General features: G+C 35.5%; 3 protein-coding genes across 3 annotated transcripts; all 3 read right to left on the reverse strand.

Annotated features, from left to right (window-relative positions):
- Positions 1–297: 297 nt before the first annotated feature.
- Positions 298–10,444, reverse strand: LOC118053193 (protein SEMI-ROLLED LEAF 2). The gene is made up of 20 exons (XM_035064368.2): positions 10,295–10,444; positions 9,723–10,009; positions 8,695–8,769; positions 7,956–8,071; positions 7,476–7,590; positions 7,228–7,356; positions 6,817–6,864; positions 5,918–6,120; positions 5,626–5,822; positions 5,168–5,460; positions 4,834–4,983; positions 4,319–4,738; positions 3,617–3,766; positions 3,057–3,132; positions 2,340–2,467; positions 1,933–2,133; positions 1,685–1,822; positions 1,453–1,575; positions 969–1,163; positions 298–899 (listed from the first exon to the last, which is right to left on the reverse strand). The coding sequence occupies exons 2-20, from the start codon at positions 9,867–9,869 to the stop codon at positions 735–737; spliced, it is 3,069 nt and encodes a 1,022-aa protein (XP_034920259.1). The 5' UTR covers positions 9,870–10,009; positions 10,295–10,444; the 3' UTR covers positions 298–734.
- A 2,640-nt stretch (positions 10,445–13,084) lies between these two features.
- LOC118053194 (zinc finger AN1 and C2H2 domain-containing stress-associated protein 13) lies at positions 13,085–15,515 on the reverse strand. Its single transcript, XM_035064369.2, has 2 exons — positions 15,185–15,515; positions 13,085–14,074 (listed from the first exon to the last, which is right to left on the reverse strand). Exons 1-2 carry the CDS (start codon positions 15,281–15,283, stop codon positions 13,295–13,297), a joined length of 879 nt encoding a protein of 292 aa, XP_034920260.1. The 5' UTR covers positions 15,284–15,515; the 3' UTR covers positions 13,085–13,294.
- Positions 15,516–18,605: 3,090 nt separating this feature from the next.
- LOC118053195 (uncharacterized) lies at positions 18,606–19,176 on the reverse strand. The gene has a single exon (XM_035064371.2). The coding sequence runs from the start codon at positions 19,064–19,066 to the stop codon at positions 18,695–18,697; it is 372 nt and encodes a 123-aa protein (XP_034920262.1). The 5' UTR covers positions 19,067–19,176; the 3' UTR covers positions 18,606–18,694.
- Between the last annotated feature and the right edge of the window lie 463 nt (positions 19,177–19,639).

A 19,639-nucleotide genomic window follows, 5' to 3' on the forward strand; every position in this document is an offset into this window, starting at 1 on the left:
TTTTTTATGATATTATCAAATTAATTAAGGTTTCACCTATTATCAAATTTATTATATTTTTTTAAAAAATTTAACCATCTCCTGAACTCTCCTTCATTAAGTTAAAAAAAAACAAAATCCAATCCGTCGCGTAATACGAGCCGACCTAGTTGAAACTAAGATTGATTTTGGTTTGGTTTTCAGGAGTGTCACTTGTGCAGCAACAGAAGCCAGCTATGCATGGCTAACCATGTTAGGGGGATTGGACTAGGAGACAATGCAAAGTTCTCGGTGTCTCTTACTATGAACACATGGAGGAAGAACAAGTGAGGTTGATTTCATTAAATAGGCTTGATATCTCAAAATAGAACACATGATCAAGCAGAGAATTTACACACGCATTCATCATCATTCAACGATGGACATTTAAAACATATTACATTCTTTAAAACTCCAAGCACTCTTGCAGGACCACTGGGCAAGAAGCAAATGGCAAGGCACCTTCCTCTTGCAGTCACTGCCAAAAATATCGAGGTAATAGAAACAAGAAAGGTAAAGAATGAAAGAATTGAACGAGACGAAAGTAACCAACATCAACCAATCTTGTTCACATCTCTGACTTCTTGTAACCCTAATAGAATATGAGATATATACGTTGTGACCGACATCAACCAATAAATTCTTGTAGCTGTATGCCCTTTGATCCCTTGATTCTTGACTAACCGGAAGAATGTGCTTCTCTTACTTCTTTACGATCAACAACCGGCAGCTTTTAGGAAGTTATCGAAGGGGCTTGATGCTGGTAGCCTGAAGAGGTCAGGCAGATGTTGATACTCCGTCGCGCACTGCATTTGAACAGTGCCAACTGGTGCTATTTGTGGGCTTGCAATAAGATTTTGGTCAAGGAAAGGATTGGTAGCCTGCATATTGTTCAGTTAGCAGAGGTGAGGGATTCTCCCATGCTAAGCTTCATAAGAAAAAGATATTACCTTCCTCGCCTTGTCATCATATTTCTGAAAGGGAACATTCATCAAACTCTCCTGTCTCAATTGGACACTCATCACATGAGACATCTTCTGTTGCTTTCCCATCTGAAGTGTCTCGCAATGGCGAGCCATTTCCTTGTAAGACACATCAGGTGCAGTTACAGACAATCGTCCAACTTGGTGTGTCGTCTCCAAGACCTGCACACATAAATCATCTATCTGTGATCATGCTTTTTACTATTTTTTTTCCTTTTTCCGCATAATTGCAAGATTTCAATTTGTTAGCTCGAAGACGAGTCCCAAACCCAAGCCATTAGGGCCATGAAAAGTAAGGCCTCAAGAGCAGCGTAGACTGAACAGTATAAATAACTTGTAATGAGAAACCAACCCGCATTGTGAATTTTTAGTTATAGCATCAACGAAAGCCTACGCTGCACTTCTAAAAGCAAATAGATCTTAACTAGAGAGCATGATAAAGGTAACATACTGATTCTAGAAGTTGATTGACGCTCAACAGGTTGGTGTATTGGAAGACAATTTCTGTGGTCTGAGTGGTTTGGCCTTCCAATGAATCTAGAAAAACATCATCTACTGTAAAAAGTGGAGTGCCCTGCGAAACAAAAACAAGATGACGCAAGCACCAAATTTTTTTATTTTTTTTTCCTGAGAATTCAAGTCCTAAGTATTAATAGAAAAGAAAAATAGTGAAAGGCATCTACCTCCACAAGAGAGTTATCTTTGGAATCAACTTGATCTATGTGGTTTGGAGTATCCATAAACAACTGGGCTCCCAAAGGACACACATCATCAGGTAAGAATTCGTCGAGGAGCTTCTCCCGTTTAGCAGATACTTCAGACTGTAGAGAACAAGTCACTGTTTAATGCAGAGCTATCACACAGTGATAAATTCACAGAAAGCACTAAATGACAGCCAAAAATACTTGAATAAATGGGATAAATGCTTTACATTTGCCAAATTTGCCAAGCTCTTAGCAATCTCAGCAGCAAAGAATTCCCTGCTTTGGTTCCCAGTAACATCTATCTCTGAAAGGGATTTTAAAGCTGAACTATCATCGTCCTTAGATCCATAAACAATTGCGGGGTGGCCAGAATCAGTAGTAACAGCCTCCAACTTGCGGTCTTCAACTAAGTGCAAAAATGGATCAACCTGATACAAGCATGACACGTCGTCAAAAACATAGAGTTCATGGTTATATGTCACAAAGCACGTGAAAGCAACCAGAAAAAGTCATTTGTTTGTGACAGTAGAAAGCATAATCCACATTTAAATATACAAGCTTCAAGCAGCTGCTGAAAGGATGTGTTCAAGGTGAACCAATTCAAGTGCAACTTAATCAGCAATGACACACATACCATTTTTTCTGTAAGCACCGCCTTGGTACAATAAATAAGTGGAATAATATTGAAAGCTTTGGATGAAAAAAGAATCATCGAAGTTGCCAGAGTAAAGAGGGACCTGCGACGTGATGGTGAGAGTGACTCTGCAATAACAGCAAGTTTGTGGCTTCAATTAAAGAGATGATATCCAATGAACACAAATTTTTAACCTGTTCATACTACTTGACATGCTTATTAGCATGAAAATGGTTGGAAAATAGGAAGAAAAGCTGAACGACATTGAATTCAATTGAACCCCAACCACTTATTCAAGAGAACTGTAATCTAATTACACAAAATTTTAAACCTACCAAAAATATTTGTGAAAAACAATTCAGATTTGTGAAAGCTCCATCCATGCTCCTAAGAACCTATCAACCTTTGTTATGCTTAGTCCATCACAATTATTTCCACAAATACCCTTCATCATTAAAATACTAAAAAAACTAAAAATGCTTTACTATGTCATCATCTCAACCACAAGCCATCATATTGTCTGGGAGAATCATTTTTAAATTCAAAAGTTTAATCTTAGTCTACTTATTTTCACTTCACTTATCTGATTTATGCAACTTTTTTGATCTTGGATATAGATAATACACAAAGTAAGTCATCTTCTAGTTTTGATAGAAACTCAACTAGGTTCAATAACACAAAACAACATTCCACAAAACAATAACTCTGGGAACTTACCTTCTTGCTTAAGAGCAAAGTTTCTCAAGGAAAATGCAAGCTGAAAACTTCTAATCAAAGCCTCATCACTAGAATTCTGTGGAACAAGATAAAATGTAATAGAACTAAGAAACTAACCACAAAAAAAGAGGGGTAAAAGAGAAGATAGAGCCTTTGTAGAACAAGAGAAATATTCTGCACAACCATTCATGATCAGTGACACATAATTGGTGAAAACAGTTTAAGTCTTAGGAAACCTAAATTTGCATCACTTCACTTCTCACAAAGCCTATCAATGATTAATTTTGTGGATGCTGTATCTTCTAAATTAAAGTCCATGAGAAAATTGTGGTATGCAGTAGCAGTTAGAGTTTATCTCAAGGACAGTAAAATACTTTGGAATCAAAATGAACCTGCTTTAAGAATTTTTTTTCATATGCGGTTAGAGAAATGACAAGGTTAAACATCGATGGCAGACACAAATAGAGATATCAAACTACTATAGGCAATTGCTATAGCTTGATACTGTTATTATCACTGGTGCATATTCAAATGCTACTATCAATACATTAAGAAATTACCTTGGTTCGAGAGAACAGCAATACCAGGCTATATGTATGAGCAATTGCTTCATAGTTTTGGGGTGTATTTGCAGGAGAAATGGACTGTGTCCAAATCGATGAAAGCAAAAGAGAGATCTGGCGGCTACTCAGCCTTAGAGAACCAACCCCCTGAGTTTCAACCACCACAGAAGATTCAGATACAAATTAATGATGGACTAAACTAAGACAATTTTAATAACCAATTGAAGAGTTGATTATTTTTGGTATCAAAGTTAGTGATTACACATTGAGTAGGGACAGCAATTCCTACATATGAAAACCACTTTTTGTATCGGCCATGATATACATGTATAAAGCTAAGGCCAACTTTTGCACAAGATGCATCTCATGATTAAGTCCCTGCCTGTCCAGAATACAGTATTTTAAGTATCTCCAAGCAAACTCTTGTGCTCCTTTCTAAAGCCATGTTGATGAATTGAATACTAGCTTATTTTAGACGAAAAATACATAATTGAATGTCTTCTGCATAAGCAGTGAGGATCATGCTGAATTCTTTGTGCATAGTTAGGATCACATTAAGAGGATCATCCTATAATGAGTAGGTAAGGAAGAAAATTGTAACAAATGCAACCCACTAGAGTTAAGTGGTTACACTTGAAATTTGACCCAAACGGACGACTACAATTTATAAAATACTAAGTTGACATTGTCAAAACTTACAGTTTCCTTATTTAAGATGTTCACGGGATTTTCATCTGATGTTGAGGGTACATAAGGATTCTTCATGCTGTGCACTCGACTTGTAGATGACGTCAATCTAGCAAGGATCCCATTATTGATTTGTTCACCTTCAAGGACATTATTTTTGTTGTCTTGACAGACATTTTCCCTGGTGGAAGTTTTATCCCTTCTTAGCTTGTCAAAAAGAGCAGCTGAGGAAGAAAAGACAGAGACAGTTCTTGATAGAGTCCGTGAAAGATCAGAGCCTTTATTTGACCCGGGATTAGTTGAGGATGGACGAGGCGAAACTGAAGATGGCACAAGAACAACAGAAAAGATGCGGTGAGCTCCAACTCGTGTTTCATGGTCAGGATGGACCATAGCTGGAAGTAACTGATGAAATAAAGTTTCCGGGAATGACTGAAAGAAAGAAGCAAAATATATTAGATAAGGTACAGAAATAAAGGTACTCAAATAATCTAAAATATTCAAATAGACCATGACTTTGGCTTTGCCTTGTTTTGATATGACAAATTTGGTAATGAGGCAACAATTTGAGCTGTACGATAAACGGTGGAAATCGTAGTTCTGGCTATAACAGTAACATTCGAGATGTTCTCCAACATCACAGCCATAATGTCAAGGATCGGGCCTGCTTCTCCAACCTGTTCACCAGTAGTATCCAGTTTTTTTTTATATTAGAAAATTCCGAAGTAATTGATAACTGTATAAAAACATTTACAGCGCACACAAAATGAAATTTTGAATTACTTCAAATAGGAACACTATTTTAAAAGTCAAAGAAGCATCACTCCAAGTTATGTAAGAGCTAATGGAGATGAGTGTCACCTTATATGCTAACTCAACAAGGCATTTATCTACCACTTCCCTAAAGTTTTTGTTCCAGTTTTTTATTTCAGCTCCCAGATTGGCATCATCAAGTGAGCAGTGTATGCTTTTCCGCAAATGACGCATGACATCACTTACTGCACCGATTATTGCCAGAGAAGGGTCAACCTTTGCATGTTCAGCAAGGGCAGTGGTAACCTCAACAATATCGAGCTGCATGCTGGGTTCTTTAAGGACATTTTTGTGATCGAGATGCTTAATCAATATGGACAGCAAAACATGTGTATTTTGCCCTAGAACATATTACAAAAAAATTCGAAAGAGCATGATTAGTCTTCCATAAAACCACAATTAAAATTGCAAGAGCACATAAATAGCATGCTTCATAAAATTAAATGAAAGGGAACAAAATACTGTTTTAGGAATACCAATGAACAATTAAAAGATTGCTTAAATACCAGAATTATCCATTAAAAACTGCATATCCTTTAAGACTGGGAAGGCAAGACCATTTTCAGGAGACCATAAATTTCCATTATCGAAGTATCGGAACAAAGATTCGAGAACCCGCCGAATTGTTGTAGCCTCCTTCCCTAACTTGGCCATGTTATGCAAGCAAACCCTGGACCAAAAGCAGGGGTTACGGGCCTCTTCTCTGCCAAACCAGAAGAATGATGAATATCTATTAGTTGATGACTAAAATACAATAAACTATGTCTTCACCAAGAAAATATTGTGTCTGGAGATTACGCTGTCATATTTACTTCGCCTCTTTCATTCACAATTGTCCTCCAAGAAGGAACCCTTGTAATGACCTCTGGCAAAGGAGTAGCAAGCCCCTCATTTTTCAGCACTTCTTGCACCCACCGATTCTGAGGACCTGTTTTGTCAGTATCGAGGTTCTCTGAAATCCTCTTAGGACCTCCATAATTTTCCAAGACAACTGAAACTATCTGTTTAATCATATGAATAGTATTAAAAAAAGCCAGGAGTACAGTAAACAATGGTTTATATTTCTAATCAAAAAGGAAAAAAAATGAATGAGCTGAAACATAGGTCATATTATTTAAATTATAAGGAAAAAAAGAGAAATAAAAAGGAGAAATAATAAATATGCAGATCAACGAGTTTGTGTTAAAATGCTCTACTGCAGGGACTTCCTTGAATAGATTCTACAGTAAACTGTGTGCACATGAATATGCTTATCGGTGTTATTGCATTGTGCAAATGGTAAAGATCTTGTTCTTCTAAGCACAAGCATGCGTGTTCAAGTCTTGAGGGCAGTCACTTCAAGTTAAGGTGTCAGACAGACCTCTCTCAGTGAAATAGGAAAGTTCATGTGCAGATTTGAGCTGCCTCAGTTACCACACTTTTTTTTTTTTTTATTATTTCTTTTGTGCATACATGTCCATATAAAAGACTTATCTAACTAACAAGCATCAGCCAAATTAGCAAAGTAACAGCCAACAGACTGACTAAAGACCTGGTCATGTTGCAAAACTATGGACAAGTTGCAAAGCACATCTGGATATAACTAATTATTTTTCAATTCTCAGGGAGAAATATGGAGAGCATAATAAGAGGAATCAAAATTTGTCATGTGTAGGTAAACTTGCAACGAATCCAAGACAGTCCCAAAATCTGCTTACATTGTCGAACTCCACTGAAATATGAGAGTGTTGACCCATAAACCAAATCTACAAAACAAAAGTAAAAAAATTGTCCACTTAGCATAAGAATGATTGAAATGAAATGTATTAGTACTAGAGAGTGTGTACTTATATAACAGACAAAAAGAAATCCTTCCCCTGAGACCACTGGCTCTCAGAACAATTTTGAAACAAGAAAGACTCACAAAATGGTCATTGGTCAGTCAAGGTGCATCTAGAATTAAGGAATAATCACATTTGACAAACATGCTGGCTACAGTAAGATTCAAGATAGGCCTCTTTTATCAGGATCTCCCATTGTTCAATGTGAGCGAAGTGTCACTGATTGTGGAAGGATCATAGTTCCACATTTTGAAGAAAATAAGTGATAAAAGTGGGTAAAAAGGGTACCATAGAAGAAAGGGCTTGCAGCCCAGCTGCACGTGGACTTTTTTCCCTTTCATCCTTTCCCTCTTCTTGAGTAAACTGACAGAGTTTCGGAATAAATCCTTCTAAGTTAAACATGAAAGTTCCGTCTTTCTGCAAAATTCAGCTATAAGAGATAAGTTTGAAGGTTCCTCTGCACAGAAAACTGAAAGCTCAACCACAAATTACCCCCGAACGTGATGGTGAGTTGCTAAGTAACCACTAGCACCTACCTGGTTATTTACAAAATCAAACAGAGTCTCGCATCCTATAACTTGAATGTCATCCTGTCGTGTTTGATCCAACAGAGTACTGATGATGCTCAGTAAGCTACTTGCAAATAGAGGCCTGTGAAATGGTCCCCGATCATGAACACACCCACATAGTAGAGGTGAGAACAAGGAAAGCCAATACAGATGCTACAATATTTACTCAAGGTGGAGGGGATGAAATAGTGGTGGAAAGAAAAGAACATTGTCCTAGCTCTTAATCATACAGCTAGGGTTAAAAATACTTGAATTCTCATCAAGGACTGTTGTCCCTTTTTTCTACAAGTGTGATTGAAGAAAGCTTAAACGGGTAATAGTAGTGGTTCGTATGCAAAAGAAAATGTGAAAGAAACCATATAAACAACGAAAACAACAATGAGATTTTAGAAATGCAAATATTGCACAACCCACAAAAGAAAGCATAACTGAGGGAGATAAGCTCACATTTGCTCCTTGCAAGTGATCAACAATTTCCTGTAAATACACATCACAATTTTTGCAGATTGAAAGTTCTCGATTCTCAGTTCCTTGTAACACCTTTGCTCAAGAGAGCTCGTGATCTGATCACAAAATTTGCAGCCTCCATTAATCACAAAACAACCATAACAGAAGGGAAAGAGTGAGAGAGAAAGAGAATCGATATGATTTTTCATGCAATAAAATAGTCTGACATGAGCAACATTAAAAACACAATCTCATTCTAGCAAAATAAGAGGAGAATGGAGATGAAAGAGGTAAGATAAGAAGAAACCGGCAAAAAAACATCCTATGATATCAATTTCGACGTGCCTCCAGTGTACTGATGGGAAATACAATAATTTATGTGTGCATCTATTTCAGCATGTTTTATGACTCTTGACAAAGAATAACTTAATCAAACAACTAACAAGAGAAGGGTACATGAAGAGACACAAACTCTCACTAACACTAGTTCCATAATAAACAAACAGATGAAACTTGGCTGATGCACGTTATCTGACTTCTTGATTTCCAAGAGAAGTAACTTTTTTTTAGCAGATACTATTTTTCAATCATACAGAAAGAATTACGGCCAATATCAGCCAAAATCTCACCTTCTTTTAAGAAATAAAGATATCCATGATCATCAGGAGTTTTCAAAATATTAGGCTTGTATCACTCAACTATTGCATTAATTCGAGGTTGATATGAGACAAAACTATACCTTCGGGATACGGAGAGGATTTTTAGCAGCATATTCACATAGTTTTCCAATCTTCCGATCATTTGGTCCTTCCTCCTGTCATTAAATGCAGCGTTAACAAACAAATGACATTGAACACCGAATCACCCCACTGTTGAACAAATGAAAAATTTCAGATGCATTATGCTTGCTTGATGAAACCATATTTTCAAAGAAGAGTCAGAAACTGTAGCGGCTTAAGATTCACCATCTTTATGTAGGAAGTGCTTGACTGGGGAGTAAATCAAAAGGGACAGCAAAAAAAATTCAGTTTCAATTTAGTAGAAAGAAAGATAACTGATGGTGTGGAATAAAAAAAAATCAACAATAGAAAAAAAGAAAACGCGGTTTTCTAAAAGGGATTTGTGGTGTCAGAGTAAAAGAAAACAAGATGTTGAGTCTTAAATGGTTACCTTAAAAGCTATTAGGGGATTCAATATCGCCCCAGGTCTCTTTGTGAATGCTTAAAACTTAAAAGTACTCGTTTCTAATACCTAAAGAAAACACAGACCATCTAGGAGTTGGATGGTAAAATCTTACTTGCATATTCCAAGTTCTTGTACTTCTTATTGTTATGTTAAGATTTTATCAAAAATGATAAATTATTTGCAACCAGTGACATGATGCAGGGTTGATGCTTTGTCTTTTACACTTTCCTTTTTTTCATATTAAGCGACCATGAGCTGGCAGCTGCGACATTGGCATGGTATGATTCCAATCAATGCAATACTAACTACAGAAAGATGAACATTTTCTGTCACTGGGAAACAATCAGCTAAAAGAGGGGGGAAAGAAAATGTACACTCCAAATTGGAATGCCACATTATAAAGTATGAACTAGCTTATTTTCATGAAATTGCTATGCTTTAAACCTGTCTTCATATGGATTATCCAACAAATGCAATGATAGGTCAGAAACAATAAATTATCACCAACAACTTGTTATTATGAATAAACATACCAAATGTGATACAAAAATGTCAAAAGAAAACAATTTAAAGAATGCTAACCTGGTTTCGAGGAAAAATATCTGCAATCAGCTTCTTATATCTCTTGACAGGTTGTCTGGACCTTGCCCTCATCGCAGGGCAAAAGAAACAAAGGCTGCCACATGCAGGCATTACTTGCCTTGAAATTACACCCGAAATCGCGCTCATTTTGGATTCCAAGAACTTCCCTCAAAATTTTGCTTTCTTTCCCCTCTAAACAGTGCAGATACTCAAGGTTTTGGCAACAAGAAGGGAAAGAAAGATATACTCGAAACTCAACCGGGTACCCTTCAAATTCAATGGCCAACCTGTGTTGGAAAAATTACAAATTCAACAAAAGGGGCTCTAAAAAATGACTCAAAACTCAATAACCACACAGAACAAATTCGGATTCCGCTAGGAAAACAATGTGGAATTCAAAATCAGGAAAATGGATTGCAACAACAGCAAACCATGGATCAAAATCATTAACCAATAACAAAATTATGATGAACTATCAACATTCTTAAAGATAAATAAAACTAACCAAAGGGGTTGAGAGAAATGAAAATTCAAAAATATATCAATAATCAAACCATGAAAATAAAATATACCTCGGAGCCAAGAAACAGCTTAACAGAAGCTGGAAATCTCTCTAAGCCATGTAAAAAAGGCACCGAATTTCCAGCATTGTCCAAGCCACTCAATTAATGTCTGTCCAAGCCACTCAATTAATGTCTGTCCTCTCTCTCTCTTTCTCTCTCTAAAAAACTAAACTAAACAAAAAAGAAAAATCAAATCTTTATACCATGAGCCGGCGCCATGTCAAATAAAAAACAAGAAAATGATTGTAAAGTTCCACACGTTCATAAACGGCATTCCATGCGGAGCCGACGTGCCAGTGAATTATACCAGCAAAGTATAACTTGGTCCTTAATATTTGATAAGTTTTTAAATTAATCTTTTTAGTTCAAGAACTTATATGTTAACCCTGGATCAACTTTGATCAAAACCGTAAAAAAGATCTACCTTTTTATAATTTCTAGTATCAAAATGTCCCATAAAAATCAAAGGTTTTGTCTTTTATCTTGGTATCGATTTCTATATAATTTCCGGCGACTTTTTGTAACTTGATCTCTCATCTTCAGAAACGTTGACAATTAAAGTTAGCACATGCAATACTAGTTAACCACTCGATCAAGCATGAACTCATCCAAGCCACCCAACGTCGCTATTGTCTCCTTCAAACCTACACAATAGTAGATGAATTGCGACCTTGAATTAACCTTTGATCAATTTTCCATTTTTCTCCCTACAAATCAAGTTCTTTCGAGTTATTGTCAACTCTATACTTGAAGAGTGTTATTGTACTCGCTATATGTAACGAGTATTATTGACAAGGCTTTAAGAAGCCTCGTTGTTATGCTCTTGATAGCACATTATATCCTTTGATAATTATTTCACTTCATCAAAAAAAATGTACATCTTTTAAATTTAATAACAAATCTAATATTGTTAAATATTTTGATTATGCTTTGAATATTTTCTTGATATGTGTATAACCAATGGAAGGACTGAGTCGTAAATCTAGAAACATAAAAATTAAACACGCAGTGTTTTTTACAAGAGGGACTAATTTGTTATCTCTTAAACACCATAAGGACCAAGTTAGTACTTTGCCTCTGTCTCTGTTTCTTGTTTTAACGAATTACTAAAAAACGTGCTGTCATGACAGTTAAAGATTTTGTATGGTTTTTTTTTATGTTCTGTTCGGTCCTCCGGTTCACCGTTCTATACGTTACAGATACGATAATGCTCTGGTTCTTGCGAGGAATTTCTTCCTGCCCCATCTTTTTAGCCTTCGAAAATGGCAACCAAATCCCATATAATCAGAAAATGGGAATAAAGTCTTGTTGGATCATTGATGCAGTGTTTGGTTATTATATTAGGTAATAAATAAATAAATAAAAATAATGAAAACATAAAATACATTTTTTTGTGTTTTTTATTTTAAAAATACAATAAACCACTTTAAAACTATTATAAAAACAAATTTATTCTTTATTTCTCCAACCAGATTTTTTTTTTTTTTTTTATCTTTTTGTCTAGGACACTAGCAAAAATTATACTAATAAGTCAAAAAAATAGAGTTGATATAAATGTTTACATGAATATCAAGCTAGATTAATATATTTTTTTAATCATTTGAATATATACTTTGTGTCATAGCTTAATGGTTAACCCATGGAAATAATATTAGTTCACGGGTTTAAGACTTAGAGGCACCATTTGTTCTCAACTTTTTAAAAAAAAAAAGTTAATATTTTATTTTAATCATTCATGTTTATTTTTATTTTATTTATGGAAAATTGGTAAGAAAAAAAAAAAGGTTAGCGATTGAGCAACAAATTGGCAATATGGCTGTGATAAACCGTAAGGCAAAAGAGTCTTGATTAAAGGTCATAACCATTCTGTACTCCAAAGCAAAACTCTAAAAATGATTAATAAAAACATATTCATTGCTAATGAAACATAAGGATTAGATGGCCATCTCTTTAAAGAGCCTTTTGAAATGGTACTCAAGTGCCTTGCAATTCGTAGCTAGCCAGCAACTTCCACTGCTCTTGACAACTCATATTAATCAGCTTTTGTACGAGTGAGAGACAAACTCAATCTTGATTTCGTTAACTTTCCTGTTAAAAAAGAGAGGAGCAGACAAATTTCCATTTGTTACTTCAACTTCAGGCATTGCAGGCTGTCTGTCTTTGTGATGATTCACTGCCCCAAATTTAGTACCTTCATTCAACCAGTATATTTCAAGTAGGTTCCACAAGATTGTCCGCAAAGCAAAGATTAGGTTGAAACGACTGATTACATTGAATGAATACGAGTTGTTTCTGCCTAAGATGCTTAAGAAATGGAATGTGAGCATGCAAACCAGCCATCCACTCGTTTTGGCGGGGAAAAAAGGTAACAGATAGTCACGGCCACTTCTTTCCATAAATGGTGGCCTAAGCTGCTATCCATAATCCATTTCGCGAAGTTGTTCACGTTAATGCATCTTCAGACCGAGGAGGAGGAGGAGGACATCAGGGCCTACCACCTTCCCTGCTCCAAGTCTGGTCCCTGACAACTCCCAGACCTGGCCGTCGGCGGCCATTTTGTTTCCAGCTACGGAAGTTCTGGGAAATGGATGCATTTACAAACTCGCATGCTCCCCGGTCCTCATTTTTTATTTTCTATAACACATATAGCATCTCATGAGAAAACATTTTGCTTAAGATACGGTGCGGGTTAAGAAAACGTTGCAACGATTCTATATTTTAATTGCTTATATTGGCTAACCTCTCCACAGCTGAGTAGAAAATCAAATGAAGCCAGGAATTTGCAAGAACCCGCAAAAGTAAAGAATTCAATCGCCTGACAACTTCTATTAGTAACAAAAAGGCCTTTGTGTGAAAGTTACTGACAGTTCAAAACCATACAAGTTGCATCAATGCTCAAGAGTTACATTTGCTTCTGTACTGGCTTTTAAAAAAAATGAATGCGATCAGAAATAGAAAAACAATGACTACTCTGGAAGCAAACTTCGCTGTTTTGACAGCCAAACCTTTCTAGGCTTTGGAAGTACCTCTATGATCTCTCTCAACATGCTCCACAAGCGCCACAGGATCACGAAAACCCTTACTACACTTTGGGCATACCTCCATTGGCAACTGTAAGACACGAGATTGATTTCCACCCTTTTCATGGACCTTCTGCACGTGATCTATCAGATTTGTGACTGAGGAAAACCTTGTACCACACTGCGGACACTCCTCTGGCCCAATTCCTCCACTTCCATTGCTGCTGCTTGGGCTCGCACTATTTGTTGCAGTCTGCCAAGCCTGGCTGATCTCACTGCTCAATTTCACCATGCTTGCTTCAGCTGAGGCTCGAACAGTTGAAGCAGCACTTAGAAAGTTAGAGGTCCACTTCGACGAAGACACAGCTGTAGCGCGATTGGGTTTTGACTCTTCCTTCTTACTCCTATTCAAGAGACCCATAAAAGGAAAGCTCACATCAGGTTTCTTTGGTCCAGGACAATTGTGATCTGGTCCAAACCGGTGTTTCAGGCAATGGTCCAGGGTGCAATCCCGGCACTTGATTGTGTTTGAGAATGTAAGGAGCTCCCTGCAACCCCGGACAGGGCATTTTCTCTTCTTTGTAACTTTATCATAATTTGAAGGGTCACAATCAGTATTAACATGCACTTCCCAAGAAATGTTTGGGTCTTCGTCAGGGTTTAGGCGAACTCCCTTCGCACATAATGGACAGATGACAACAATGACACCGTTGCTATCAGCTTTTGGGCAACTGTGTTTAATATAACTTCTATGCTCCAAACAAAATACCTACAAATTATTTAGCGCATACAATTAACACAAATAAAAAGGTTCTAATAAAATTAAATGCGGCAATCAGCAGGCAAATAGAGATTCAAAATATATGGAGGCCAAAACAGGAGTATCAAAGACTAAGCAAGCATGCAACAATTTGCTCAAATTGGCATTCAGAACACAATGAACAATCAATTAGCTAACTTCCACTGCCCAATTGCTCCATTTATTTTGCAACAGTTCTACAGCCTAAAAGAAAACAAACAGTTAGCCTTTTACATGTAGAAAACAAAGCGATCAATTGATTTAGTAGCCTGGATTTCCAGATATACCATTTAATAAAGACTGCATGATTGTTTATTTCGTTAAGGAAATGGGTTGGTAAAGTCTTTAAGGTTTTGAAAGTAGCAAATATGAAGATTCGAAACTTCCTGTAAGAACTCATTCAACAATTCTTCAAGCATGGACTAGAATTCAAACAAGCAACAGCCAAAATTAACCTCTAATACCATCACCAAAGTTCAAATTTTGCAACATAATCCCCGACTTTCAGCTTCCAACAGAACCAACACACTCCAAATTTCAAATCTTTGAAACAATAAAAAAACAACAGCATAACTCATTTCATTTGAACAAAAACTCTGACTTGGCTAATGGCTACCAATTTAAAACATGAAAGAAACCACTATCATTTATAGCCTACAATTCTTAATGATAAAAACAAAGCCAAAAGCTTTACAATAAAAGGGCCAATCCTTCACAAATAGAATCAAGTAAGCACGCCTCAAAGTTGCAAACTTTACTTCATGAATCCAAAATCAAGTCAATGTCTAGAAAATAATCATACTATTTTCATGTTAATGAACTCGTTTATAATCATGGGTTTCGATAAGATAACGATCTAGCATATAAAAAACATCAAAGTTTAACACTTTTCTTTATGAAATCCAATACCAAGTCAACGCCTACACGATAATCATACTTTGAGAACATGGGTTCCATTGACTTAATGATCTTAGCATCTAAAACACCTTACATTTTCTTTCTTTTCAACCAGTCCCAATAAAAAGCATTAAATAATCAAACGCTTGGAAATTAAATTTCAGCATTCAAATTGGAAAGTACCTGGCGGCAACGATCACAAGTGAAAGGCAAGAAATCGATCTGCTTGCAATCTTCAACCGAGCAATGTTTTCCTAGATCTGGGAATTGTGGAGTGCCCATTATTATAACTAGAATTGGAATGGGATTCCAATGATAAAAATGAATTTAACAAGATGATTTTGGAGAAGGAGAAATGAATTATAATGAGTATTGCAGGATTTATGGAGAGATCGTGGAAAATTCTGGAATTCCGCGTATTTAGAAAGCCAAAAAAGACCCAGGAGAAGAGTCTTTGGCTCGCTACAAAAAGTCAACTCTCTCTCTTTCCTTCATCTTGTATTTTCTTTTTCTTTTTTTTTTATTATTAATCTTTTTTGAGGTGACAGAGTCTTGGGTCTTGGTCAAGAGTCCCGACTCCATTAAAATAATATATTTGATGGATTCAAATAAATAAATAAAACAAAAATAAATTTTAAAAAACCCCCTTCAAAGTTCAAATAGGCGAAAAACACCCTTTAAACCACAATTTCAACCACAAAAAAAAAACAAACACACTCTGAGCTATCTAAGAAAAGTGGGTTCAAGCATGGTAGGTTGAGCCTATGCTAGGATGAACGTGTTGGGTGTCGTGTTGGAACTCCTAGCCTGCCAGGTCCTGCCTAGCACCTGCACTTTATATGTTGGGCTTATAGCCACCACTTGGTTGGGCATGCTATCAATGAGGGGGTGTTGAGCACGTATCCCTTTAGGTTTGATTGCATACCCTAAGCATAAGAGCATCTCAGTGAAAAATACATATTAAAAAGTTAAATAAAAAAAATAATTTTTTAAATAGTATAAGTATAGCTTTTTGGATTATGTACATTCTAATAGTAAAAAACTGTTTAGAAAAACCATTTATATTTTAATATATTTTATGTTAAATTAATTTTAATATAATTATATAACTAATTTAGATATTTTATATATAATATAATTATGATATTATTAATTATATAATTAATGAGTAATTTATAAAAGTAATATAAAATTAATGAAGTAATATGAAAGTTAAAAAATTAAATTTAAAATTTATTTATATGAATATTTTTAATTTTAAGTTTTATATGTTATTGTTAAAAAATTAATTTTTTAAAAATTTTTTATATTTTTCATAATTTTCAAGTTTTTTTATGTTTTTTTTTTTTTTCATTATAGAAAAAGCTTTTAAACAAGCATACCTTTTAATTTCAGCTAATTAACACAATCGATGTTAATAATTACCCGAAGAAATAATTGATTCTTGTTTTTTTAAATTTGAGAGAAAGGTGAGGCACAATACAAAAATTTAAAACAACAAGTTTTTTCTTCATGTATTTATAGAAAAAAATTTCTATATTTAAAAAAAAAAAAAGAGTTGTTGGCTAACGGCTATTTTGGCCATTTCTACAGTTAATGATGTTAAGAAAACAAAAAGTCATTTTGGCTATTGGTTTACCTCTTTCGTTGGAATGCAAATAGTAAAAGAAATAAAAGGTAAAAGCCATTTGACTTTTTCATTTGGCTACTCCGTTGGAGCTGCCCTAACATATATGAGTTCAGATAACGCTTTTAGATTTATTTTTTACTTTTAAGAGGCTAGGACACCTTCTTTGAGCCCAACTTTTGTCATAGAGTTTTTTCAAGACCCAATACAAGTTTCTCAATATTTTTCATTGATTTTGTACATATTATTTTAACTATAATACAACTCAAAATATTATAATAATGAAATTACACTTTAATCCATCATCTCTATAAAATGACAAAAATCATAAACTATAAATATTATGTGAATCCTTCAAACTCAAGGCTCACACAATCTTTTTATTATTAACATTCTCGGGATATATATTTTTAGAATTCGTCTCTCTAAAATGTTATTGCACTCTTTTTTTCTATAAATTTACTGACTTTACTATCATAAAGTCTCACATCTATTAAAAAAGATATTTTACAAGTATCAATTACTGGTCACTTAACTTACTAGACATCACCTGCTATTACCTCAACATGAGGCATTAAAAAAAAACTGACTAACCGAATAAACTGAAAAATTAAAAAAAATAGAATCGAGAGAAAAACTGAAGAAACCTATTTAAAAAGCTAAAATTGATTGAACCGGACTAGTTCAACGAATTTGAATAAGAAAAAAAAGGTATAAAAAGAAACTTGAGCTCACCCTGTAGCATATTTCCCTTTAGTCGCCCCTCACCCTACCCTCCCTCTCGTTCTGTCCTGTGGATTCGCAGTTAACCTGACCCTAAATCCGTTTTGTGCTGATCCTGGATAGCACTGAATCCTCTTGACTAGCTCCCAAACAGTCCATGAAGTTTGCTACTCTATCCCCCCTTCCATGGACTGGGGCACGCTGCAGTTCCAGTTACCATCCTTCTAAGCAAAAGAGTACACTGCATCAATGCAAAGCAGGGGTAAAAGCTTGGTACATCAATTCATGGCATAAATCTCTCCATTTGTTCTGGAACCAACACAGCTGAAGGATCAGAACCCTTCCACCCTCCAAGTTGATCAACATTTCGTATTAACATCACAACTACAAATTTTGAACTACAATCTTCAGTGTCTTCTTAGTTAGGTTTCCGATCATCAGAACAAGATGCCGAAAGGACTCCTCTAAATCCCTCGCCATGTGAGTATTCCATTGACATTGGTCAATAATCATGTAGATCAAACCAACCACAATTCAACATCGTATACCAGTCATCCATCAACAGTATAATATAAGAGCATCTTCAACACCTTGATTATCAGGATAATTAACTTGATCAATTTGGTAGATCATTTCAGATTTGGAGAGCACCACAAAAAAAAATATTTTCCAAAGGAGGAAAAAACACAGAAATGGAAGCACAGCTCTACTCAAATATTAGCAAAAACAGTACCCTAAAGATTCACGTGTAAATCATTCCATCATCAATGCACAACTTCACATAAATCAGGAATTAACATATACCCCTTCGTCCTTATCCCTTCAAGCACAGAATAAAAGGACTTTCTGGATCAATAAGACTGGATGACATTTTATTAACCTCTAAGAACTCCATTATACATCCATTGACTTGTAAATTCGATCACAACCAGAAAGCGCCAACATTTATACAGTAAAAAACACAGGTATCCCAAAATTGGATGGAACAGAACCATTGTAGAAACAACAAAACTAGGAAGCTTGTAAGGCTAACATCAATGGACACACAATTCATGATCTCAATTACCAACAAAAGATGGGTTATTAATTATTGTACTGTTGGATTAAATAACAGTCAAGAAACCCCACTTTGCGCAATAGATCATTGATTGCTAATTTCCCATTTATCCATCAAATCTAAGCATAAAAAAAGGCTTTCAATGATAACGAATATTAACAAATTGAAAGCACAACAAAAAGGGAAAACAATCAACCAACCCCAATTCAATTATTAAACAACTTTATTCGATGCTCTTGATCCATTCATTAAACAAAAAAATTACAACCAAAAGGGTGGGGGAAATTTACACACTAATTAGAGAACCATTATCAGTATTACTACTACTGGGATCTAAAACAGGAGAGTTAGAAGGATCCATATTGAGTAAAAACACAGATCTAGCAGCCACAAGCCTCTTCCTCTTAAGAGAACAAGCAGGACCCCGAATCTTGCTCATGAGAAAACAAGGGACTTGTTCAAGATCAAGAATTGAAGAGATCTGTCGTGGGGTTGTAGGGATAGAGTCAAATTGATGGACAGATAACCGTGTTAGCGAACTGATCTTGGAATCCCTGAGTTGAGCAAGCGCACCAGGTTTCAAGTATCTGTAAAAGTTGGACTCGTGATTTCTTCTCTTCTTTGTGGCAAGGGATCTTGAAATGGTGGTAGGTTTCATTGTGTTTGGATGGGAAGGGAGAAGAGAGGATATTTAGAGACAGAGAGAGGGTGGGGATGGTGGGGGGTTAGGGTTTGGTGTTTTAATAAGGGGTGTGTTTGGGAGGCGGGAAAATGAGGGAGGGAAAATATGGGGGAAAGATGTGTTAGGGTTTTGAAAAGTGCGTGGCGGGATAGAGTTTGTAGGTTGGAGATTGTGACATGTGGATGTTTCTGACGGTAGATATTTGAGGACAGATTTTCTAGGATTTGACTAGGATACAATATTCACTGTATGCGTGTATTGACCAAGGTAAGCATTTTTTTTTTAAATAAGGGAGCAAATTTTGCAAATTAAATTTAAAATAGAAACAATTTTTTTTCAAAAAAAATCAGCAACGAGTAGGAATCCGTACTACCCTTCATGAATTTTTAATCCGTTTCCACATTTATTATCATGTTTATAAGTATAAGTAATTATCGTTTAAAAATTATGTATATAAAATAGATTAGAATATTAAGTAATATTTGATAATGTAATAGAATTGTTTTCTTAAAATATTTTTTATTTTAAAATACATGAAAATAATTCATA

Source organism: Populus alba, chromosome 6 (assembly GCF_005239225.2).
Source record: "Populus alba chromosome 6, ASM523922v2, whole genome shotgun sequence".
Lineage (NCBI taxonomy): Eukaryota > Viridiplantae > Streptophyta > Magnoliopsida > Malpighiales > Salicaceae > Populus > Populus alba.

Bases quoted from the DNA above. Each gene is read 5' to 3' on its own strand.
- LOC118053193 (XM_035064368.2), bottom strand. From the start codon at position 9,869: ATGAGCGCGATTTCGGGTGTAATTTCAAGGCAAGTAATGCCTGCATGT. The intron at 8,770-9,722 runs GTTAGCATTCTT...ATTTAATGACAG, and splicing joins ATATTTTTCCTCGAAACCAG to GAGGAAGGACCAAATGATCG. The intron at 7,591-7,955 runs GTGAGCTTATCT...ACCATTTCACAG, and splicing joins ATCACTTGCAAGGAGCAAAT to GCCTCTATTTGCAAGTAGCT.
- LOC118053194 (XM_035064369.2), bottom strand. From the start codon at position 15,283: ATGGGCACTCCACAATTCCCAGATCTAGGAAAACATTGCTCGGTTGAA. The intron at 14,075-15,184 runs GTACTTTCCAAT...AATAATTTGTAG, and splicing joins CTTGTGATCGTTGCCGCCAG to GTATTTTGTTTGGAGCATAG.
- LOC118053195 (XM_035064371.2), bottom strand. From the start codon at position 19,066: ATGAAACCTACCACCATTTCAAGATCCCTTGCCACAAAGAAGAGAAGA.